The sequence below is a fragment of the Hyaena hyaena genome, unplaced genomic scaffold (assembly GCF_003009895.1).
Source record: "Hyaena hyaena isolate Hyena2069 unplaced genomic scaffold, ASM300989v1 scaffold_91, whole genome shotgun sequence".
NCBI lineage: Eukaryota > Metazoa > Chordata > Mammalia > Carnivora > Hyaenidae > Hyaena > Hyaena hyaena.
Window position 1 is genome coordinate 2324993 of NW_024080725.1, and position 25526 is coordinate 2350518.

At 56.2% G+C, this 25526-nt stretch overlaps 1 protein-coding gene across 2 annotated transcripts in view; it reads left to right on the plus strand.

Moving 5' to 3' along the window:
* GLI2 (GLI family zinc finger 2) overlaps window positions 1–19594 on the plus strand; it is a 176904-nt gene extending 157310 nt beyond the window's left edge. Inside the window, exons 6-13 of one of the 2 annotated variants that reach the window (XM_039234912.1) lie at window positions 1220–1436; window positions 1969–2149; window positions 4717–4874; window positions 8406–8555; window positions 12437–12601; window positions 13607–13888; window positions 15389–15725; window positions 17021–19594. In XM_039234912.1, coding sequence (XP_039090843.1) covers window positions 1220–1436; window positions 1969–2149; window positions 4717–4874; window positions 8406–8555; window positions 12437–12601; window positions 13607–13888; window positions 15389–15725; window positions 17021–19446 — 3916 coding nt within the window. In that variant the 3' untranslated portion in view covers window positions 19447–19594. The remainder of the gene's footprint in view (window positions 1–1219; window positions 1437–1968; window positions 2150–4716; window positions 4875–8405; window positions 8556–12436; window positions 12602–13606; window positions 13889–15388; window positions 15726–17020) is intronic. The other variant, XM_039234913.1, reaches the window with a different exon arrangement.
* The last annotated feature ends 5932 nt before the right edge of the window (window positions 19595–25526 follow it).

Consider the following 25526-nt stretch of genomic DNA (forward strand, 5'->3'; position numbering starts at 1 on the left):
AACACAGAGATGGAAATGATAACAAGGTTGTTAGCTGTCTTTTGCCACAAAACCAATTACTCCCAACCTTAGCTGCTTAATTTTTTTTATAGTTTATTTTTATTTTTGAGAGAGAGAGAGAGAGCATGAGTGGCAGAGGGGCAGAGAGAGAGGGAGACACAGAATCTGAAGCAGGCTCCAGGCTCCAAGCTGCCCGCACAGAACCCCATGCGGGGCTCGAACCCACGAACTGTGAGATCATGACTTGAGCCAAAGTCGGATGCTTAACCGACTGAGCCAGCCAGACACCCTCAACCTTAGCTGTTTAAAACAACCACAAGCATTTACCATGTCGAACTGTGTCTTGGGGTCAAGAAAATGAGACTGGCTTAGCTGTGGGTCTCCTGAGCCCGCACTGAAGATGTCCACCAGGGCTGTAAGGCACCTGAAGTCTTGCCGGGCCTGGGGCTCTGTTTTCCAAGGTGGTTCACCCACGTGCGCATTGGCCAGAGCTTTAGTTCACATTACAGGAGCCCCTAGATAAGGTTGCTTTTGCTTCCTCACAGCATGGCGGCTGGGTCCCTCCTCCACCCCCAGAGTGAGCCATGCCGGAGAGAGCGAGGAGGAACACACCTATCCTTTTTTATACGTTTATTTATTTGAGAGAGAGAGACGTGGGGAGGGACAGACAGAGAGAGAATCTCAAGCCCTGATGAGGGGCTCCATACCATGAACTTTGAGACCATGACCTGAGCTGAATGGAAGTGGATGTTCAACTGACTGAGCCACCCAGACGCCCCAAGCCACATGTCTTACATGGCTTAGCCTTGGAGGTCACCATTATTCCCACAATATCCTGTTCTGCAGAGAGTGGCCCGTGTGCAGGTGACATGAAGGAGCCTAGAAGTGCAGGAGAAGTGAAAGAAGAGAAGGGTGATGTGCGCTAGAGGGCCCAGGGCACATGTCCTGGACAAGGGAACATCAGAACTGGCCTCAGGGGCCTGGGGGGGGGGGGCGCAGATGGCCAGGGAGTGATGACGCAGGGGTGCATCTCATGCATCAGAGCGGTGAAGGGCTGGGGTGGGGGGATGAGATGGCAGGCAGTGGGACCCCCTGCTGGCTCTTGAGCAAGGCAGAGCCATGCTGACAGTGCCATGAGCAGCACGCCCCTTCTGATCCCTGGCAAGGTCTTCTCTGCCCCCTCGGCTCCGTTCCATGACTCCTCTGCTCTCCTCTGCAGCCCAGCCTTCTCCTTCCCCCACCCCATCAACCCGGTGGCCTACCAGCAGATCCTGAGCCAGCAGAGGGGCCTGGGCTCTGCCTTCGGACACACCCCACCCTTGATCCAGCCCTCACCCACCTTCCTAGCCCAGCAGCCCGTGGCCCTCGCCTCCATCAATGCCACGCCGACCCAGCTCGGAGGCACCGCTGCCTGTCTGAGTGACCCCACCACCCAGGTAGGTGGGTCCCCGGATCCTCAGGGCCCCATGAGAGCTGATCGCTGCCGTCTCATGCTGGGAACTCGTGAAAGGACTCCAGGCACGGGTCTAGCTGGTGGGATGCCTTCTGGCCCTGGGCCGCGGGATCAGAAGGGCTGGATGCCAGATGAGGAGCCCTGGGCTGGGTCCCGATGCCCTCACCTTCCCTGGCCTAGCCCTGTGCTCCTGCTCTCATGCTTCAGGACCCCCTGCTCCAGAGGGCTGGGAAACTGAGGCTCTCGGAACAGGAGTGCAGGTGCCCCACGTTTCCCAAAGAGAGGGTTTCTTTTCCGTTCCCAGGGAGGTGAGGGGTTGAAAGGCTGAGCTCTGGGCTCTCTCCTGGCTATGCCCCTTGGCCAGAGGATCAAGTCGGGGGACCCGGCTTCTGAAACTTCAAGCAAAAGTGCTGGCCCAACCTAGGTGGGGAGGATCCCAGAGGTAAAGCCCAAACAGAACTTGGGGTACCCTCACCCTGCCCCTTCGTGATGGACTCCCCTACCCCCTCCCTCAGAACAAGCAGAGCAGCGAGTCAGCTGTGAGCAGCACTGTCAACCCCATCGTCATTCATAAGCGCAGCAAAGTCAAGACAGAGGCGGAGGGCCTGCGGCCAGCCTCCCCACTGACGCTGACACAGGTAACCTGCAGGCTGTCCTGGTCATCCTCCGGCTGGGTCAGCGGACCCGGGCCCTTGGCCCTGGTGGTGAATGGATGAACAGATGGCTGCATGCATGCATGAGTGAACCTGAGAGGGCGGGGACACTGTGCGCTCAGGGGGGACCAAGGCTGTGGCCCCAGCACCCTGCACATTACATGCTCATCAGACACATGCTGAAAGGATGGATGGATGGATGGATGGATAGATGGATAAATGGGTCGATGGATCGATGGATGGATGGATGATGGGTGAATGGATGGATGGATGGATAAATGGATGGATCAATGGATGATGGGTGGATGGATGAATGATGGATGGATGGACGGATAAATGGATGGATGGATAAATGGATGGATGGATCAATGGATGGATTGATGGATGGATGGAAGGAAATGGATAGGTGGATGGATGGATAAATGGATGGATCGATGGATGATGGGTGGATGGATGAATGATGGATGGATGGACGGATAAATGGATGGATGGATAGATGGATGGATGGATGGATGGAAGGAAATGGATAGGTGGATGGATAGATGGATGGGGCTGCAGCCATCTCCACCCCACACCTCATACAAGCCCGTCAGACTCAGTTACTCCTGTCCCCTGAATGGCTGTGGCCCCTGTCCAGTTGTTCCCTGTCCCTAGAACTCCACCCCCACCATGCCCCCTTCACTGCCACCTTTCCTGACTCTCCTGACTAATAGGACTCGTGTCTGCCCAGACGCCAATCCTAGCTTCTCACCTGTTGTCTTTGGAGCTAAAGTTTTGGGAGGCTGCACTTGGGAGAAGGGCCTGATCTGGCCCAACGTCAATAGGGTTTACGTAGGGCCTGGTGCGAAGTCACTATGAAATATGATTTTCTGATGACTCGATGTACATTTAAGGGAGTGAGAAACACCGTGAAGAAGGGAGGCAAGGAAGGTGATTTGGGGCAGGAAGGTGAGGAAGGGAGCACATCAGCCCCGGGCCTGTTGCAGGGTCCCTGTAAAAATCCTGCCACTTACCCGGATGCTCTGAGACGGCAGGCCGACGGTCCCAGCTCTTGGAGCAAAGGCCTGTCACAGGAAGGAAAGGCTTGGTGTGAGCTCTGACCCCGCGGGCGAGCCTCCCGCCCCCCAGGCCTCAGACAGTGGCGTGGTCTCCATCTGTTACGACAGCACCACCAGCTTTGACACGAGGGACGCAGGGGACCTCCCGTCCCCCGTCTTCCCTACGTCTGCCAGATCATCCTTTATCCAACCTGTAAACCGTCGGGCATGCTCTGGGCAGTTAATTTTTATGAAATATCGGGTCCTGTTATTGTCAGGCAAACAGAGGAGTTGGTGACAAATTCTTCTCCCCTCGCCGCCGCCAAAGCATCTCAGCGTGATGCATGGTTTCCACGAGGTCGGCCATCATCGGGGGCTGTGGAAATTGATGAGGACGGCACATATCCAGGGGAGATAAACACGCCGCAGCGCCGAGGACAGGCGCTGAGCCCCGGGGAGCCCCTGCCCCGCCCCGCCACCCAGAAAGGCAGCGCAGAGCCCTCCTTCCTGCCCGACCCGACTCCTCCAACGTGTCGGTGGAAGGAAAGCCGTTTATCACGAGAGGCTGTCACTGTGCCACTCAGGGTCTTGATTCAGTGACCTGTCTCATTTGCAAGGTGGATGGGCGTGCTTTCCCGTGGCAGGCGTGCAGTGTACTGAATCCCCACTCTGCTTCAGCCCTCACAACCGCGGGCTGGGGTGATGCCCACCCCCGCCCGGAGGCCCGAGCGCACCCCCTGCCCCCCGCACCTTCGTCCCAGCCTGGCACACCTGTGCCTCCCCCTCCGCTCCCACTCCCAGCCTCGCCTTTGCCCCTGCGTCCCCTGCCTTTCCGTTGTCGCCTTGAACAGGGCACACGCGGGCCCCATCTGGATGAGGAGACGCCAGCGGGGACATGGGCTGTCACTCCCTGAGAGCTCTGCGGAGAGCACGGGGGCCCCTCCCGAACCCACTTTCCTGGCTGTGCTGCAAGAACACACATGGCCAGGTGTTAGGGCTGTGGCTGGGAGACGAGTCAGGGCGTGCTCTGTGTCCTGGCAGGCGGGGGCAATGTGAGAGTAAGTCGTCGAAGGGCCAGGCCAGGTGCACGTTGGCTCCTCTCTGCCTCCAGGCAGGAGCAGCCCCCTCCCTGCACGCTGGAAATGAAAAGGCCCCCACCCCAATCACCTGGGGGCCCCATGGGCTCTGCCGAGGAAACCAAACCAAGTACGAAAAAGTCACTGCCCTCCTCTCCCACTCTGCTCGCCAAGTTGGTTGACCCCAGATGTGACAGGACACTTTGGTGATGACAGGCCAGCAGCAGAGAGGAAGGAGGGGCCCCAGGACAGCTGTGCAACAGGCTGGGCGGGAGCTGGCTGAGGAAAGCGAGAAGGGGGACGAGCACATACATGTACGTGTGCGTGCGTACACAAGCGCGCGTGTGTGTGCTCGCGTGTGTGTGCATGTGCATGCGGGCTCGTGTGTGGATGTGCATGCATGTGTCTCCATATGCATACCAGCCCAGGGTCCTCAGCATCGACTGCTGGGGCCAGCAGTGACCTTTCGGGGCCAGGTGGCTGAACATGGCCCCCGTGGGCTGCTCTGCTCCTCCCCCAGGAGCAGCTGGCTGATCTCAAGGAAGACTTGGACAGGGACGACTGTAAGCAGGAGGCCGAAGTGATCGTCTACGAGACCAACTGCCACTGGGGGGACTGCAGCAAGGAGTACGACACCCAGGAGCAGCTGGTGCACGTAAGCCTCGAAGCCCCGGCACCCTGCCCAGCAGGCAGAATGTCCGCCCCTCTGCGGGACAGAGGGGGCTGGACGAGGCAGCTCTAAGAGGTGCCTGGGCCACATCCTCTGCAAGTGGGGCGCCTGATTACTTACCCGGGCCCTGCCTGCTTCCAAAAGGGCACTTACAAATACATACATAGTAGAAGAGATTAAAACAAAAAGATGTACATGAGAAAATTAAGGAGAAAAGCACACTCAGATGAAGCCAGGAGTAGAATGGATTTAAAAAACTATGTGCTCTGAGCTTTAATTCACATAAAGTTTTTTTTTTTCCTCCTGAGCTTTTTTCCCTCCTGAGCTTCCTAGCAGCCAGTGCAAAGAGGGAAATAAGATTAGTTAAACCAGCAGGCATCTACAAATACGGACCCCGAAACCTGAAAGAAGTTCCTCCTGTGGAGGAAGGAGTTAGTAATTTCCTCTTGGAGACTGTTCCCAGAGACCCAGCACATGCAAGCGCAGATGGGGGGTGTGTGCCGTATCAGGAGGAGGCTGCTTAGAAGTACCTGGTCCTGATGGGACACCAGAGAGGCCACGGGACCCGGGTGCGCCTTCACATCGTGTCCCTTGGTCCACACTCGGAACTTTTCTACAGCAGCACCCATATGATGGCGGTCGGGAGGTAACCCTTGAGGCGCAGGGAGCAGACCCTTCAAAGCTGGCTGCACCACTCCTCGCCGAGCCGTTCCAAGCCAGCAACTTAACCCCCAGCGGCCCCAGTGTTTTTCCTCCCATAACGGGGGTGAAGCCTACCCAACAGCGTTGTGAAGGTGAAATGTGATACCAACATAAGCACTTGGCAGATGGCCTCCCGTGCAGGGGGCCTAGCCTCCCTCCCCCTCCTCTCCGGTCCCCACTCCAGCCCTGAGCCGGTCTCTCCTCTCCACCCAGAAGACAGCTTGATTTCAAGGGTCACTCTCCCAATACAGCTCCCCTCACCACCCGCACGCCCCTGGGTGAATGAGAGTCTGTGAAGATGAGCCCCACAGCAGCCCACAGTCACATGGCTGGATGGGGTAGAGACACAGTGCTCACATCCGGAAGCCATCCTAGGAGTTTGCTTCTCCATGGCTTTGTGGAGTCCAGAGTTAGGACACGGCCCGCTCCCTCTGCTTCCCCTGGTCACGCCCGTTGCTGTCAAATGCCCAGGGTTTCTTCTGCGTTGGGGTGCCCTCTCCCCCATTGTGAGGACACAGGAGGTCAGAATTTCCCAGCAAACCTGTTGCAGCCGACCGAGCACCCGTGAAATGGGGCTGCCTTAATCCCTTCTGGAATTTGAACATAATTTTTCAACCTGTTCCACGTCTTTGGGTAAACCATCCGGAGATGGAGAAGGAGTCCCTGGGGCTGTGAGTCGTAGGACAGATGAAATTCGATGAAAGAGAGGCAGGACTGCATGTGCGGCCGGGAGGGGACCTGGAGGGGAGGGGGGCGGGGAGGAGACGCAGGCTTGAGAGGTGTGTGCACGGTGATGAGCGAGCTGGCACCCAAGAGCAGGGAGGGAGTTGCTCACATACAGGCAGTCAGGGGAAAGAGGGCTTCAGCTGCGGGCCTCTGCCCGTGCCCAGGACTGTCCCCGTGGGCCCAGGTGATCGCCTCTGCCTGGCCCTGGAGAGAGAAGCCCCCTACGAGAAGAGAGGCGGCCCCTCTGCCCAGCTGTGCCTCCCTCTCCGCTCCCTGGGAAGATGGATGGTGGCAGGCACACAGGCGAGCTGGAGCCCCCAGTCGATTATTAACAATTTGTTGCTAAGTAAACCAATAAGAAAAAAATGAAAGGCATTGTCAGGAAGCATTTTTATCATTTGAGAGGCTTTAAAAATGGAAAGTGAGGCTAATCTGATAAGATTTCCCTGGAAGTTCAAAGCTGTAGATTTTACTTGCTTCCACGTGGACATTTGTATGCATGGCGGTCAGGCGGGTTTCTCGGGCTGTGGGGGCCTGGCGGTTTTCTGTCTCCTCCGGGTCAGGTGCCCATATGCTCAGCTCTCCAACAGCCCCGTGGACTGCAGACAGCTGTGGCAGCACAGTCCAGTGGAAAGACAATGCCAGGCACAAATGGCCACCACTCATGTCATTTTATGTTAACCTGGAGGCATGTTTTTAAAAAAAAAAATAAAAGGAAACAGGTGAAATTCACTTGAATAGTAAATTTTATTTACGCCAGTATATCTGAAAGGTTATCATTTTGATGTGCCATCAATATAAAACAAAATTATTGAGATATTTTATTTACATCCTTACTATTTTTTTTTATTCTCCATCTTTGAAACAGCCCATCCCAGGTGGGGCCAGCCACATGCCAAGGGCTCTCGAGCCAAAGGTGGCTAATGGCTGCTGCACTGGAGATTGTGGTGGGTGGGAGGCACCGAAGGCTGGAAAAGGAACCAAGAAAAGAGAAGGAAGGCACTGGGGCTGCAGAGAACAGGCACCCGAGAGCAGAGTGTCTCACCCTCCCCATCCACCTGGGGAGAAGCAAGCCCAGCCCCATTCACACACAGATGGGACATGACCTTGATGCGGTGCAAGGAGGCTCCCCAGTGGCCTTTAGATAGAAGCCCTAGAGGGAGAAGAGGCATGCAAGGTCCGGTATACTTTTTCAGTCTACTGTGTGAGTGGCTAATATCACCTTCTTTCACTCCCCAAGATAAATAAGCCACCTCAAAGATTAAGGACATAAAAGTCTGGACATTTGCACACATCATAAGCTCAGAGGCAGTAAACCCCTTCTCCAGTGAGTCCTGTACCCTTCAGTTAAATAATCAAAGCAAGTGACTAAAATCCCAAGGGCTCTGCACCTAACCTGGGATGCAAGGCACCCCCTGCCGTGCCTCCAGACCAGCCGTGCTGCATTTGGCTGACCTGCCCGACCCTCCCGGACCATTTTGTCCCAGGGACAGCATCACACAGTGCCCAGAGCCCACCGTCGGGGTCCTGTCGAGCCCCACCCACCCACCCTTGCTGCCTGGGCCCTGCACAGCCCACATCACAATCGGGGCCTCGGCGAAAAGGGTCAGAAGAACCACCATCTCCTAGGTTACTGTCAAAAACAGATGAGGAGACACTGATGTTTGCATTAGAATAAAAAAGTGTATTTACAAACTCTTGGCACAACAGGGGCAAGCTTGGGAGCAGCGTCTCCGGCGCCAACCACATTCATGCCTGCCTCACTACAGTGAATTAGTGCCTACTGTTTGCAGCCCAGGAGCATCATCCTACCCACCGGAACCTAGGGCCCAGGCTGGGGTGAGCGGGGTGACTTTGCCCGTCATAGACGGGCACTTTGATGACAGAATTGGGAAATGCAGTGAGACAAGAAGATCACACAGTAGGCCTTCAGTTAACGGCAGTGAATGAGAAGGAGGCGTGGCCTGGCACACGGGGTAGTCTTGTTGGGTGGGGTGTCCGCCTATGGCAGGTGCCTTCCCCCCCCCTCCACCCCCGTCCCGGCTCCGGTGGCCGGCTCACCCCGCCCCGTGACCTTGCTCCCGGCAGCACATCAACAACGAGCACATCCATGGGGAGAAGAAGGAGTTCGTGTGCCGCTGGCAGGCCTGCACGCGGGAGCAGAAGCCCTTCAAGGCACAGTACATGCTGGTGGTGCACATGCGCCGGCACACGGGCGAGAAGCCGCACAAGTGCACGGTGAGTGGCCCCGCCTCCCCGCCGCGCCCCACGGGTGGGGGGGGGGCTGTGTTGGGCGTGGCTGACCACAGGTCACCTTGGGTTGAGCAGGCCACTGCAGCCTTACCGGACCCGCCCTTCCAAGGGGTCGGCTGTCCTGTGCGCTCCTGCCCTGCACCTTCCGCTGCGCTGGGCTTCTTGAGGCCCCGCCCCCTGTGCTATCCTGATGCTTTGATTTACTCCCAGGGCATGTGTATCTTGGTAACTGCATGGGGGCGGGGGGAGGGGGGGTGCTGCTGTGGTCCCTGTAGTTGTGTCCGTGTGACCATGAGCCCCAGGGTACGGCTGCACCACCACCGTCCACTTGGCTGGCAGACCCCAGACCCAGGGGCCAGCTGAGTGTAAGCACCCTGGAGTGTGCCCCCTGCACAGAGAAAAGTTTCGCCGGTGATTCATTCACAGCTTGAGCAAAATCACTTGGGGTGAATTTCCTTTTTTTTTTTTTTTTTTTTGAATTTCTCTTTTTTAAAGTGAACAAAATGAACACAGAGATAAGACCCTTTAGACAATTTCCCTTATGAGTGAACAGAATTTGTGGCTCTGACTGGTGAGACCTTTTGTTTAACACACACAGTCGCTCCCTCTTTAAAAGGGCCGATGGGAGGCTCAGTCAGTTATACCTCTGACTTCGGCTCAGGTCACGATCTCGAGGTGCACGAGTTCCAGCCCCACATGCAGCTCTATGCTAACAACCTGGAGCCTGGAGCCTACTTCGGATTCTGTGTTTCTCGCTCTCTCTACCCCTTCCCTGCTCGTACTCTGTCTCTACGTCTCTCTCAAAAATAAATATTTAAAAAAGTTTTTTAATAAAAAAATAAAAGGGCTGTTGATCCAGTGATGCACTGACAAGGTTACAGCTAAAACCTCTGGGAACTCCTCTCCGTGGATCACCATATTTCATAATTCCAAGATAGACATTTAATATTATATAACATATTTTAATATCTCTGAAATCAGGCTGTCTTAAAATAGGTGGACCCAGGATTCAATGAAATATGCTACCTTTGTTGCCAAGTTATTTTTTTAATTGAGATAAAATTCACATTCCCTTTTTTAAAAATACAGAATTCAGTGACACGTGGGTGGCTCTGTCAGTTCAGTGTCCAACTTTGGTTCAGATCATGATCTCACGGTTCATGGGTTTGAGCCCTGTGTCGGGCTCTGTGCTGACAGCTTGGAGCCTGGAGTCTGCTTTGGATTCTGTGTCTCCCTCTCTCCCTCTGCCCCTCCTCCTGTCTCTCTGTCTTAAAAATAAATAAACATTTTTAAAAATGTTTTAAATAAAAAATATATACACAATTCAGTGATTTTTAGTATGTTCACAAAGTTGTTCAAGCATCACCACTGGCTAATTTCAGAGCATTGTCATCACCCCAAAAAAGAAACCCTATGCCTGTTCTCTTCCCCACCCCACCCATTCCCTGACAGCCGCTAATCTACCTCCCTGTCTCTGTGAATTGCCTTTTCCAGATAGTTCATAAAAATGGAACCATACAATGGGTATGATTGTGCTTGTGTCTGGCTTTGCTCACTCAGCATGTTTTCAAGATCCATCCATGGTGTAGCATGTATCTATACCTCATTCTTTATTTTAACTTATTTACTTATTTTAAGAGAGAGTGGGGGAGGGGCAGCAAGAGAGGGAAAGAGACAGAATCCCAAGCAGGCTCCACACCAGCAGCGCAGAGCCCCATGTGGGGCTGGACCCCAGGAACCATGAGATCATGACCTGCATCAAGACCAAGAGCCATAAGCTTAACCGACTGAGCCACTCAGGTGCCCCAATACCTCTTTCCTTTTTTTTTTTTTTAATTTTTTTAATGTTTATTTATTTTTCAGACAGAGAGAGACAGAGCATGAGCTGGGGAGGGGCAGAGAGGGAGACACAGAATCTGACGCAGGCTCCAGGCTCTGAGCTGTCCGCACAGAGCCTAGCTCGGGGCTCGAACTCACAAACCGCGAGATCATGACCTGAGCCGAAGTCAGATGCTCTACCGACTGAGCCACCCGGGCGCCCCTATATGAGTTTATTTCTAAACTCTCATCGCTCTGTTACATCGATCCCCATCTGCCCTTATGGTAGCAGCACACACGGTCCTGATTATTATAGTTTTGTACTAAACTCTGCAGTTGGGAAGTGTCCGTCCTCCAGATTTGTCCTTTTGCACACCTCTTTTTTTGTTCTTCCCGGTCCTCTGCGGCAAGTTGTTTCCGTAACATTCTGAGCGGAAGTGCATCATCGCCCTGTGGTACAAGCCGGGAGTTGTAGAAGCATATCAGAGGCATTCGGAGCCAAATGTACTCACTCATACGGATCAGGAATAAAGGGGAGGATATGAAGGGTATGACAGTTCCTGCTGGGATGACCGTGTCATCCTGAGGACAATTTTCACAGCCACGGTAGTTGCTATTGCAGTATCTTGGCAATAGGTACAGAACTCCTACAACGGTCCTTCCTTCCTTCCTCTTTCCCCCCCTCCCTCCCTCCCTCTCTGCCACACTCTAATGCTCCCCCCTTCCTTCCTTTTCAAAAATGTTTCTTGAGTGTCAAACATGGGTTTTTTCCGTCAGATACTAAATACTAGGAACACAAAAATGAACGAGATCTAGATGGCACCTACTCTCTTCAAGGTTGCATCCTAGTGGGAAGGCCAGGTAATAAAATGGTAAAGATGATTATAAATTGTAGTAGAAAATATACAAGGAAAAGGGTAGTGTGATGAATAAGAATATCAAGAAATGCTCTCAGAGGAAATGACCTCAGAGATTGATAGGGGGTGAGCCACCCCAGGGCCGGGGTAAGGTTCCAGCCAGATGGGGCTGTGTGTGCAAAGGCCCGGTGCTGGGAGGAACTCAGTGGGGCCAAGGCACTGAAAGGGGACCAGCATGGCCATACCAAGTGTGAGGGTGGCCAGCTCGTGCCAGGACCTGGCGAAAACTGGATTTAATTCTCAGCACATTTTAATGCACGCCAAAGTTCTGATCGGGGGATGGCACTGGAAACAGTTTAAAATAATATTTTCAAAGAGTTTTTAATGATACAGGATGATTCTCACCATGTGCCATTGATTTTAACAGAGTATGTAACTAAATACTTGATATGGTCCCAGTTTGGGTTTAAAACGTGGAGATAAGGGGCACCTGGGTGGCTCAGGCAGGTAAGTGTTTAACTCGATTTGGCTCAGGTCAGAATCTCATGGTTCATGAGATCGAGCCCTGCACTGGGCTCTGCACTGACAGCACAGAACCTGCTTGTGATTCCCTCTCTCTCTCTGTCCCTCTCCTGCTCTCTCTCTCTCTCTCTCTCTCTCTCTCTCTCTCTAAATAAAAAATAAAACATGGGGATGGGGGTGCCTGGCAGGTTCAGTTGGTTAAGCATCCAACTCTTGACTTCAGCTTGGGTCATGATCTCACAGTTGGTGAGTTCGAGCCCCTCGTTGGGCTCTGTGCTGACAGCATGGGGTCTGCTTCAGATTCTCTAACTTTCTTTCTCTCTCCCCTCCCCCCGCCACTCTCTCTTTCTCTCTTTTTCAAAATAAATAAACTTAAACACAAAAACTGGGGATGAGCTACAGAGTCTCCAGAAAGAGACTTCTTTCGATGTTGGCAGTGACTGTCCTTGAGCAGCTGACGGTCTTCATTTCTCTTTTTGCACTTTACCGTCTTTTCCTAGTTTTCTAGAGAGGCCCAATGTCATTTTATAATCAGAAAGCAAGGTGGACATGACTGTGAAAATACACACTCCTGGGCGCAGCAGTGGGTTACAGCAGGTGGGGGGGCCTGGGGAGCTGCCCTGCATTGGATCCAGGGTGCCCTCGCTGACCGATCCCCTTTCTTCCCAGTTCGAGGGCTGCTCAAAGGCCTACTCTCGCCTGGAGAACCTGAAGACGCACCTGCGGTCCCACACGGGGGAGAAACCTTACGTGTGTGAGCACGAGGGCTGCAACAAGGCCTTCTCCAACGCCTCGGACCGCGCCAAGCACCAGAACCGCACCCACTCCAACGAAGTACGCCACCGCCGGGTGTGCATGGTGCATACATGCGGGTTCCCACGATCACTCGAGGGAATGCGTGGCTTCTAGACCTCTGTAGGCCATCGGGTAGCCGGGTGCCCGGTGCCCGCCCCCCCCCCCAAGCTGCTGTCTGAGCTCAGCACACGCGCACAAGCCCCCGTTAGCTAGGCGGCTGGCAAGCACGCGCCTTTGCCGCTGATGCCATCTGACCTATGGTGGCTGTCAGCCCCCTGCCAATAGGGCACAGGGTAGCCTGGCGGGGCCGAGAGAGCCCCAGGAGAGGAGTCTGCTGCACCGCATCCCCATCCAAGCCCAGCCGCGCAGCTGCTCTGGCTCACATAGACTCGGAAGGAACATGTCTGAAAACTTAGATACATTTTGGACCCCAAAGGGATTTCCTCCAATGCTGGCAAGAAATTTGAAGGATTCCCAAAGGAATCTAAACCCCGTAGGGCCTCTACAGACCAGAGCTAGCCTTGGCGAGGGGTGTGTGTATGCACATGTGTATGTGGGCACGCGTGTATTCCGTGGGTCCGTTGTAGGCTAGGCTGGGTGTGCATGTGGATGTTTATAGACATGTGCGTGCGTGTGTGCAAGGGTGTGTCTGTGCAGGCGTGTGTGAGTCTGTGGGAACGTGGTGGGGGGGGGTCTGGAGGAGCGAGTCTGCACGTAGACGTGGGGTATATAGGTGTGCACACATGTGCGTGAGCTCAGGACCGAGGTTCAGAAACCCTGGGCTTTCGTCCTCTTCCTGAGTGGCTTCGAGCCCGTTCCTTTGCCTCCGTGAACCTGTCGTTCCCCACCAGGGAGATCAGGCTGTTAAGTGCTCTCTGGCCGGGGCCGCAAGGGAGTGTGCTGCTGCTTGTATAGAAATAACCCAGTGCCCTGATGGCGGGGAGGCAGCGCCGCGGTCCCACCAGGCTCGCTGTCCCCGCTCCCTCCGTAGTCCCTGAGCCGTGTCTGTAGCTGCGTCTATCACGGGCCTGCTTCTTCCCCCAGAAACCCTACATCTGCAAGATCCCGGGCTGCACCAAGCGGTACACGGACCCCAGCTCCCTCCGGAAGCACGTAAAGACGGTACACGGCCCGGATGCTCATGTCACCAAGAAGCAGCGCAATGACGTGCACCTCCGTGCCCCGCTGCTCAAGGAGAACGGAGACCACGAGGCCAGTGCCGAGCCCGGGGGCCGGGGTGCCGAGGAGGGCACAGAGGCCAGTGCCGCCGGCCAGGCCGTGGAGGACTGCCTGCACATCAGAGCCATCAAGACGGAGGGCTCCGGGGTAAGCAGAGCCGGGCAGTGGAGGCCCCCGCCCATCCTCCCAGCCCCCCCCAGGAGGCCCACCCCCGAGCCCCGCCTGCCACAGCAGACTCTGCCTCGGGGTCCCCCCTCCTCAGTGCATGATGACACCCTCCTCTCTCCCGCTCGACTTTCCTCCCTTCGCTACCTCGGGCCTCTCCTGGACCCTGTCTCCTGCCACTTCCCATCCAGCCGGGCAGCCCCACGGGCAGCAGGCACCTGCGGGCGGTTCCCGGGCTCTGCCTGGCCGAGCAGCCCCAATCCGCCACGGTTGTCCCCTCCCCTCTGTCCTGTCTCTCCATCCTCACCCTGTGGCCTCCGCTCCTTTTGTTCTAACCACCTGTTCTTTGTCTCTGCCTCTCTTTCTCGACTGTACCTCCCCTAAGGATAGACGGTACTGAGGTGAGCGGAGAAGCCCGGTGGGGGTGCAGGCGGGCGGCATGAGGAGGGCGGCAGGGGTGCTAGTCCAGGGCCGGTGCCCCTCGGGAGCCTGGCAAGGTGGCTTTGGAGAGGTCGACACCACGCACTGCAGGTGCAACCCCGGGGACAGATAAAGGCTGGCAGTAGGAGTCAGGCTGGCAAGTATAGGAGCAAACGTGGGACCCGCCCTCCAGGACAGACAGGGCTGAGTGGAGGCTACAGAGGAGGGAAGGACCAGCTGGCAGGGGGTCTTGAATGCTAACGTGAAAAATACAGGTCGTGCTATGGGCAGAAGGGAGCACCGTCGCTCCTCCAGGAAAAATCTGGAATTTGGGGGCTGTCAGCCTAGGAATGAGCCCAGAGGTGCTGTGTCCAAGGCGAGCCTCAGCCGGGCTCTGATCCCGGGTCCCAGTGAAGGTAGCCCGGGTTCTGTGGAGTCCTGCCTTGTACACGTGTGCCATGAGCTCTCGGCCCTGGACAGACAGCTAGTTTGGGGCGGCCGTTCAGGCAGCGGCTTGCTTCCAGGAGGTCCATTGACCCCAGTCTTCTTTGGGCTTTCCAACAACGTGCGTCTGGCCTGCTGAGAAAGCCCCGGGGCAGCAGGCCTCTGCCGCCCCTTGCTGCATCACATGGCATGTCCCTGCTGTTGGGCGCATGAAGTCCCCTCCTTGAGGTCAGCTTCATGCAGCCGTGGGAGCCTCTGTGAGGCCCAGCTCCAACGTGTCCAAGTGTTGAAAGCCCCATGTGCCAAAGTGTGGCCCAGAAGCCGGCTAAGAGAACAGAGGCGCACGAGGCAGGGTGATGGGGGTCAGTCCACTACGGGTGCCTTCTGTGAACCTGATGCTTGCCACCCAGTCACTGACGCTGTCCCAGAGGCAGTACAGGCCCATCTTCCAGCCGGGGAAGCTGAGGTTCAGAGAAGGGAGGTGGCTTGGCCACCTCCTACAAGCAGACAGCGATGCCTGGGCGTGCAAGGGCACGGTGCATGTGCATACACGTGGGGGCAGGGCCCGGCGGGCTCCCGCACCCTCTGAGCCCGCGTCTTCTCGCCACCCCCCTGCAGCTGTGTCAGTCCAGCCCGGGGGCCCAGTCATCCTGCAGCAGCGAGCCCTCTCCCCTGGGCAGTGCCCCCAACAACGACAGCGGCGTGGAGATGCCGGGCACAGGGCCCGGGAGCCTGGGAGACCTGACAGCCCTGGATGGCACGCCCCCGGGGACCGACGCCTCAGCCCTGGCCGCTCCCTCCGCTGGTGGCCTGCAGCTGCGCAAACACATGACCGCCATGCACCGCTTGGAGCAGCTCAAGAAGGAGAAGCTCAAGTCGCTCAAGGACGCCTGCTCCTGGGCCGGGCCGGCTCCGCACACCCGGAGCACGAAGCTGCCTCCCCTCCCGGGAAGTGGTGAGTGGAGGCCCTGGGTGTGTGGGCAGGGGCGGGAGACAGCCTGGGGCGAGCACCCGCTAGGTTAACCTCCATCAAGTCCCATGTACCATCACACCGGATGCCCACCGTAGGATAGATCTTACCAGTCCATTGCGCTGATGAGGAAAGTGAGGCTCAGAGAGGCGAAAGTGCCCTACTCAGACCAGTGGCCAAGCTGAGGCTTAGCCCGGGCCTGAGAGGCCCCAAACTCCTTCAACTACACCGTGCATTTGCTGGGGGCACCGTGGCAGATGCTCCAGGGAGGAGAGCAATACAACCCAGTCCCTATGGTTAGAAGGAGCCTGTGGTTAAAGGGCCACTCCAGGAGATGCACACTTGACCCAGAAGGAGCCAGGAAGTGGCGTTGGAGCTCAGGGTGGAGCTGCGCACAGGAGGGAGAGTGCAGGTCAGCAGAGGACGAGCAGGGAGGACTTCATGGAGAAGGCAGCCGCAGGAGGGGTTGACCGTGCTCTGACGCTCCCGAGTGCTGACTGTGTGTCAGGCAGTGTGCCCTCCAGGAACCAACAGCCAGTGTGATGGACACTGAGAGGCACCAGCTTCCCCTTGAAGGGAGGATTTGTTGCCCCAGCTGTTGAAGGAGCAGCTGGTACATGGCCTTCAACTCTCAGCCTCATACAGAAATCGCCTGGGCAGCAGACAGCTGCCTTACCCAAGGTCACCCCTTCCTGGGGCGGCCCCCCCCACCCACTGCAGGAGTGTCAGGCCATTCAAGGCCCAGAGCTCCCTGTGACATCAGCTGTCATTGGGCCTGTGTCTCCCTGCATGCCCTGGGGATGCCCTTTGCTCCCTTCCATAGGTGCAGATCTCAGGGGGCTGCCTATAAGCACTGGTCAGCCCAGCCCCTGGGGAGCCCGCGGGACCACACCCATGCCCAGAAGGTGAGGGTGGAGCCAGGCTGTGGCCAGGACCTTCGGGGCTCCTCCTCCCTCCCCTCCTCCCAATAACCTCCTCCCATGGAGAGGTGTGTTCTCTCTATAGCTGGAGAAACTAAGGATCAGACATGATGAGAATTCAGGGCCAGCCAGGCAATGGTAGCGAAGACGGAATCCAGCCCCCCAACTCCCCTTTGCCCATCTTTAGTAATAAATGCCGTTGTTTGCTCACTTACTGTTCTTCCCCGCCCTCCTTTCATTTAGAAGTCATTGGTTGAGTGCCTGCTGTGTGCCAGGCCCCGTACGAGGGCTCCAGTAGCCGCACCGCAGGCAGGGCCCCGCACCCTTGCCGCTGGCGCTGACCCCTCTCCTTCCCCGCAGGCTCCATCCTGGAAAACCTCGGCGGCGGCGGCGGCGGCGGCGGGCTGCTGCCCAACTCGCGGCTGTCCGAGCTGTCCGCGAGCGAGGTGACCATGCTGAGCCACCTGCAGGAGCGCCGCGACAGCTCCACCAGCACGGTCAGCTCCGCCTACACCGTGAGCCGCCGCTCCTCCGGCATCTCCCCCTACTTCTCCAGCCGCCGCTCCAGCGAGGCCTCGCCCCTGGGCGCCGGCCGCCCGCACAACGCCAGCTCCGCCGACTCCTATGACCCTATCTCCACCGACGCGTCGCGGCGCTCCAGCGAGGCCAGCCAGTGCAGCGGCGGCGGCGGCGGCGGCGGCGGCGGCGGCTCGGGGCCGCTCAGCCTCACGCCCGCGCAGCAGTACAGCCTGCGGGCCAAGTACGCCGCGGCCACCGGCGGGCCGCCGCCCACCCCGCTGCCCGGCCTGGAGCGCGCGAGCCTCCGGACCAGGCTGGCGCCGCTGCCCGGGCCCTGCCCACGCATCCTGGGGCCGCGGCGGGGCAGCGACGGCCCGGCCCGCGGCCCCGCGGGGCCCGCGCCCGCCTTCCCCCACGAGGTGCCGGGAGGCGGGGCGCGGCGGGCCAGCGACCCGGTTAGGCGACCCGACGCCCCGGCCGCCCCGCGGGTGCAGCGCTTCCACAGCGCCCACGACGTGAACCCGGCCCCGCTGCCGCCCTGCGCCGACCGGCGAGGGCTCCGCCTGCCGCCCTGCGCGGACGGCGGCCCGGCCCGGGGCGCCTACTCCCCCCGGCCGCCCAGCATCAGCGAGCACGTGGCGATGGAAGCATTGGCGATGGGGGCGGACGGCGCGGAGCCCGACATGGGCCTCGTGCTACCAGAGGACGACCTCGTGCTGCCGGATGACGTGGTCCAGTACATCAGGGCGCACGGCGGCGGTGCCCTGGAAGACAGCCCCTCGCAGGCCTATCCGCCGGAAAGCACCTGCTTCTCCGAGAACCCCAAGCTGCCCAGCCCGGGGCTGCAAGGCCCTCGCAGGATGACGGCCGCCGATTCCAACGGGGCCCCCTCCGCCCCTGTGCTGGAAGGCTGCCAGCTGGGCTACGGGGCGCCCTCGAGCCTGAACAAAAACCACATGCCAGTGCAGTGGAACGAGGTGAGCTCCGGCACCGTGGACACCCTGGCCAGCCAGCCCAAGCCTTCGCCCTTCCTGCAGGGCAACCTGGTGGTGGTGCCACAGAAGGCAGCCTTGGGCCAGTACCCGGGCTATGGTCCACAAGGCCTGCCACTGAGCCCAGGAGCCCTGGACGGCGGTCAGGGACACTTCCAGCCCTGTGGGGGAGGTCTCAACGTGCCTAGGATAAATTACATGCAGCAGCTGCGGCAGCCGGGGACAGGTGGCCAGTGTTCCAATATGGCCACCCCTGTGAGCCCCCACACCAATTATGGCCAAGCCCACCCCCAGCTGAGTCCCAATACCATGGGTGCGACCTTGAACCAGTACCCGCCATCCTGTAACAACATGACAGCCAAGCCAGGCCACTTGGGGCTCCCCCAGCAAATGGAGATTGCTGCCGAAGCCGCCATGATGAGCGGCAGCCGCAGGGAACTTGGAATTGCCAATCCAGCCCTGGCCGGGATGCCACCACTTCACGCGGCCCAGAGCTACCCACAGCAGAGCCACCACCTGGCAAACCCCCTAGGCCAGGAAAACTACCACCAGGGCCCCAGTCTTCTGCCTTCCCAGCAGCCCGGCTTCATGGAGCCCCAGCAGGGCGCCGTGGGGGTCGCGGGATCAAGCTTTGGCCTAGTTCAACCCCGGCCACCCGCTGAGCCCAGCCCTGCCAGCTGCCACCGTGGGGTCCGTGCCGGCTTGCAGCTGGCCTACGCCAGAGCCACTGGCCACGCCATGGCTGCTGTGTCGACCAACCAGGAGATGGCAGACGCGCCCAAGGGAGCCATGGGCAATGTGGCGTCCCGGCCTCCCCAGCCACCCCCGCAGGACACAGGAGGGGTCCAGGACCACAGCCTGCTCTACTACTATGGCCAGATCCACATGTACGAACAGAACGGAGGCCTGGAGAGCCACGTAGGCTGCCAGGTCACACGGCCCCAGGCCTGCCCGGACAGCGTCCAGCCCCAGCCCTTGCCCTCCCCAGGGGTCAACCAGGTGTCCAGCACCGTGGACTCCCAGCTGCTGGAGGCCCCCCAGATTGATTTCGATGCCATCATGGATGACGGCGACCACTCGAGTTTGCTCTCGGGCGCCCTGAGTCCCAGCCTCCTCCACAGCCTCTCCCAGAACTCCTCCTGCCTCACCACTCCCCGGAACTCCCTGACTCTGCCCTCCATCCCCACGGGCATCAGCAACATGGCAGTCGGGGACATGAGCTCCATGCTCACCAGCCTGGCCGAGGAGAGCAAGTTCCTGAATATGATGACCTAAGTCCCCAGCCCCTGGCGCTCCGGGGAGCTGGGGGGAAGCCTCATTTCCCAGAGCATGGGAGTTCTGTTTTGTCTTTTTCCAAAAAAGTATTAAATAGGTCTGAGGGAGTTTTGCCAGTGGCAGGTCCAGACCACAAATGCTTTAAGGGCAGGTTTACAGGCACCCTGTCTGGTCTTTTGGATTCTTTTTCGGAACCCTTTAAAAAAGTCTCAAAGAGAAAGGCCAAGGTAGGAGCGAAAAACTTGTTTGCACAGTGCTTCCCCGCCTTAGGTGTTTATAGGACCAAACCATTCCGGCTTCTTCACCTCCGTCATTTGTCCGATGAGGGATTGCATTGGACAAAGGCTTTCCAAGTACACGAGGAAAGAGGGTAGAGAATCCAAAAGCCATACTGGATATTCCAATCCAGGAAGAGAAGTTGCTCATTCCCGTACCTGCAAGGTAGAGGAATTCCTGGCCCACTGGAATTCTTCTATGAAGCTTACTTCTTGAGGCCTCTGACGTCCCTGTGGCACAGAGGAAGCAACAAGGTTTTTACCTGGGTGACGTGGAGACACGTCCTGATTCCAGGTTTGGTAGAGCTGGCCTCTCTGCCCTGCAAAGCCAAGTTGGCAACTGCAGACTATTCGAGCCTGTAGGAACGACTAAAGCATGGAAGGTATTGCCAGAAAAAAAAAGAAAGAAAAACTGTCATGCTCAGGGCCGGCCCAGAAGCTGCCCTAGCGTCCCCAGACCGTGTTTACAGTGTTCATGCATGTAGAATGTCGCCCTTCCTGGGGAGAACACTTCTGAATACCTCGGGGCTGCTGCAGCCGCTGTGGGTTAGGGATGCACCCAGGTGAGGCGAAGCCTGGCATGGGGCCTCCAGGAAGTGGGAGCGCGCCAGGGGCCCAGCCTCAGGCCACCCTGGAGCTCTCCCATGGGAAGAGGAAGTCGTATGTTTACCCAATCCTGTTTCTCCGATGCACTGTCCGCCCACTTTACCGTGGAAAACCCCGGGACTCTGACGGCAGCCCCTGCCCAGGCCACCCCCAGCTGTGTCGTCTGCTTACCTGCAGCTCAGTGTTCTGTACCAAGGTCCAACACGCAGTCCCGGGGTCTTCTGGATTCCCTTCCCTCCGTTCTTCTGTTCGTTCCACGGAGCGCAATGGCACGCGTGGTGTTTTGTGGGGCTGCGAGGGTGAAGGGGCTGTTTCTTGAGACCCTGAGGGACCACCCTTGAGTTTTCCTGGTCAGTGTGACCAAGGCCCACCTGAAAGGGGAATTTAGAACTGCCATCAGCAGACAGCATTCCTGAACATGCTATAGGGCGAATCAATGCCTCCTCCCCAACACACACACACACACACACACACACACACCCCTCACACCTTTCCCACACTGAATTTGTGGCGACCATGCCAAAACCAGCCACACCACTATGAGCCTGATAACCGTGACCCTGGCCTCAACCACGACAAGGGCCAAAATTCTCCCCAGGACCTCTGCACCCCAGAACATCAGACGCTTTGTTAGGGCCCAGAGACAAAGTCAAGTCCTGGGACCCCTCCGAGGGGCGTGGGCTCCGTGGTGTTCAATCTTGCCCTGAGCTAGGGTTTCACCAGCCATCCCCAGCCCGTGTATAATCTGTACAGAAGGCGTCGTCCCAGAAAATACTGTAGGTGACCCATCCAGCCAAATTTATATCTCCAAAATATTTAGCTTTTTCTACATGCTATGAATTGAGATGACACGCTCAACTTGTAAATACATCTTTTTGTACATTAAAAAAGTAATTTTTTCATAATTTATTTGGTCTATCTGTTTCTCCTTGACAGTAGTTAATGAGAACCCGGGCAGTAAATTTGGTGCATTTGAACAGAAACGAGGCTGTATTTTTTTCACAACAGTGTCAAAATTGACTGCCCCGCCTTCGCCCAGAAATGTTTAATGTTGAGGCATTTACTGGCTTTTGGTCTGTTGTCTCTGGGGGTGAGGGGGTGGGCAGGGCCTGACGATTTACAGTGACTGTCGGAATGTTCTTCCAGCGAGCCGATCTGAGCATCTTGGTTGGTTTGCTCAGACACATATGTACCAGACCCGGGTATATTTCCAAGCTCTCACCCCAAGCAATCGTTATGTCAGGATTCCCTCCTTGATGGGCTATCTGGTGAGCACTTTTGAGTCAGGGTGAGGGTCGCGGGAAGAGACCAGCAGCCTCCTGTGCTCTGGTGCAGTCAGAAGGAGAAAGGACAGGCAGGTGGAACCCCATGATACCCCATAGCCAGCCTTGGGCGATGGGGCCCATGGGGAGCGGTCATGAGCAGGAGCTCCGCCCAGGAAGTGGCCGCAGCAGGTGCACAGGCAGCACTCCGATATAGCAAGCCAGCGGTCAACCATTAAGCAGCAACTAAGCCACTCCAGGGAGCCTCAGGGGTTCAGTGAGTAGGGCATACAGTCACCTGGGATGATTTCTGAGACAGAAGAATGGACAGGAGGGCCAAAGACTGGGTTGGAAAGAGTAGAAGGCACCTTCTGTAGGGCTGGGTGTTCTGGGCCCCTGAACTTCCTCGTCTCCATGAGAAAAACCACGTAGAGGCATTCAGCTCTCTGCCTTGTAACCAAGTGGACTAAAATAAGGCTGTCTGGTTAAGAAGGTAGGAAGCCCAGGTTTCCTTTCTGCGGGGCACCCCAAAGTCTTCCCTGTGTATCTGGCTGTAGTTTCCTGATGGAAAAACTACAGCCAGAGTCACACTCCTGGCCTCATTCCTCCAGTGGGAAGACTCGCCTAGCTGCCTGCACCCCCGGAAGGAGGACCCAAGGGGGGCCTGGCTGGGCCCTATCTCTCCCTCCTTCAGAGCTTATCTCTACCTTCTCTGCTTCACTACATGGTAAGTATCTGGAAGCATCTCTGCCCTGCTTTGGGGGTAGAAGGGGGCCCAAAGTTCAGGGCTGCCTAAGACTTGATGAGTCACAGCATTAAGCCCATCATGGCCATTCAACTGAGCCCCATCAGTTCACTGTGGCCGCACTCATGCTGCATACCAATATCCGCGAAGCCTCGGCCCAATAGTCATCTTCTGAACTTAGGAATCTGGGCCAACTGAGGGTTGGCTGATCCAGGTTGGGCACCTCTGCCAAGATGGGGGCAGCCAAGCCAGTCAGCTTGGCTGGGGAAGCATGTATCTGCCTCTCACCCTCCTCCTTGGGCCAAGATGCTGGCCTGGCCATTGCCTTCTTGTGGCAACAGCAGATGCACAAGAAAATAAGCAGGAAAATGACAGTCTTCTTTAGGCCTCTGCTTCCAACCAGTACACCATGGGCCACCTCATTCTTCCGCCCAAAGCAAGTCATGTGACCTAACCCGTCATCAGTGACATCGGCAAGTGCTTTCCTTCTATGGAAGGGAGAGAAGGAGAGTAAATATTTCTCAACGATACAGAATTCAGGGGCACCTGGGTGGCTCAGGCAGCTAAGCCCCAACTCTTGATTTCAGCTCAGGTCATGATCTCACAGTCAGTGAGTTCGAGCCCCACATTGGGCTCCACATGGACAATGTGGAGCCTGATTGGGATTCTCTCTTTCCCTCTCTCTCTGTTCCTCCCCTGCTCTTCTCTCTCTCAAAATAAATAAATAAACTTATATATATATATATATATATATAATTCACTGCAGTCTACCCTCATCAAGACTGTGATCCATGTCCCTCCCACATGTACAATATACTCACCCTAGACTCCCAAAGTCTATCCAGCCAATCGTCAGGCTCAAAGTCAGGGACCTTGTGACCTACACCTGTTTTGGGTCTGGCTCTTTTTGACCCAGAGACCTAGGAACTAGGAAGAAGCTCTCAGCCCACAAGGCGCATACATAGTCCCAACATACAGTGGTGGCCCTGAGCTAGGTTCACCGCAGTTACCACTCAGTCATTGGTCCACAGTATCTGACACCTGCTGGTGCCCCCACCAGGTGGCATGTTCCCTGAATGGCTCCCCCGTCCATTGTGCTTGCCAACTCTGGCTTCCACCATTGGGGCGTTCTTGTTTTTGCACCAACCCTTTAGCTTCTAAAGAGGCCACTGGGAAGCATGCTTTTTGTGAGAGCAAAGTAACTCTTCGACCTCCTCTTATGGGAAGAAAGTTAGGAGCCTGAGATCCTTTACATTCCCAACACCTTCTGTCCCCTTTACTCCACACATTTGCCCACTCAGCTCTCTCTTGGGGGTTTTCTGCATATTTGATTCCAGGCTGCTCTGTGCCGAAAACCCCACCTGCATCCCTTTGGTGATGTGCCTTGCCCTACGTTGGATGGCGGGTACTTCACGCCATGCTGCATGGGGCCATGGCCTGAAGGTTTCTTGGCACCCTATTGTCACTGAAAGGTATTCTAGAGCCATCTCATTTCTTCCAATGACCATAAGACAAAGGGCATTAAAATCAAAAGACACATCTTTGACTTCGTCTTTGGTGCCATATTTCACTTGGATTTAGTATCTGCCCCCATGCCAAACCAAATCTTAATTTGAAGATCTTAGTGGCTGAAGAGGCTGGAGATGAGAAATAATTTCATTTTCTAAATTCCACTTTAAATTGGCCGGGTCCTTTCTGAACTCATCTCTTACGTGTACTACCTTATCATTTACAGCGCAAAAAAGCTCATGTTTACAACCTTCGGCCTGGAAAACAGCCCTACCAAATTCCACAAATTCATAGGAACGCTTTCTCCCTCCCAGAGTACCATAGGCAGTAATTTTACCAAATATTTCTTCAACACATTGCATATGAGTCACCGTTTGTCTGGCCATTTTCCCAACCTCTTCTAAATTTCCTTACTGTCCAGTTCCAAACCTATGCTACATACTTTTGGACTTTGTTACAGCTGTCTCCCATTTAGGTACCAGTTTCTGAAAAAGCTAACTGCAGCCCCAAAATGCTGTATAACAAAACCCACAAGATCCCCAAGCATACAAGAAGCAATTATTTAGCTCTGAAGTCCACGCATCAGTTGAGTGGGCTTGCCTTGGCTGGGCTCACCGACGCAGCTCAGCTCCTGCTTCTATGCCTTGTCCCATGGAACCGGATGTTTCTACTGGCAAAGGCACAATTGCCCAAGGGCAAGCAAAACCTCAGGAAACCTCTTTAGAGCTCGGCTTGGAATGGGAAGCAAGTCACATGACTGTGTCCCAACTCAATGGAAGAGGGAAGAATATGTCTCCTATAGAATCTAGCGGACAGATGCGCCAACAGTAATCCAACCTACCACATCTGACCGGCTTCAATCGTAATAAGACTGACACAGACCACATCTGTCTACTGAGTCTGTATTTCAGTTGGTTCTAAACCCAAAAAAGGGAAGACAGCGGGGTCGTTTGTTGGTAACCAGTATGTACCCAAGCCAGCTCCCTGAGCCTATCCCGTGCATCTCTTCCCAGCTCTGTCTTCAGAGACTTCACACTGAAGACTTGAAATTGGCTTTGTTGGGAGCACTTACACCATGGAAATCAGCACAAACTACCTACAACTCAGGGCTTCCCCCCCGCCTTCCCTGGAGAGCTGTTGTCAACCATGCATCAGTACACGTGCTAGCATACCCAAGCATGTGAGTTGCCAATAGCCTGATATGCCCAGAGGCCTCTTCCAAGTCTATTTGGCCACACGACCCATTTTGTGGAGACTGTGTGAGTCCAGAGTGCGATGAGCATGGCTCCCTTGGTCATCTAGCTTAGCGGCTTTCAAACCTTAAAAGTCCTGCAAACGTTGTTCAAATGAAATTGGCTGTATAAGCAAAGGACACAGTTAAAAGTGGAGCTCATCTGGCCAACACTGGGAGTGGGAGATCCTGAATTCTCACAATTCTATATCCCGCCCCATCGCCCAGTCCTCCCTGCGCCCAACCGGAAGCAGCAAGGGCATAGGTCCACAGAGTGGAGCTTGAAAACCAAATCCTGTATCTAGTTCAGGACCAAATAACTGAGGCCCAGAAAAGTTGTGAGCAAGTTATAGAAGAATGGAAACCCCTGTTTCTATGATCCCAGAAGCCAGCTGGGTCCCCTGTCACTCTGATGAACAGAGCATAGCCCTTCACCCCTCTCTGCCCCTGGC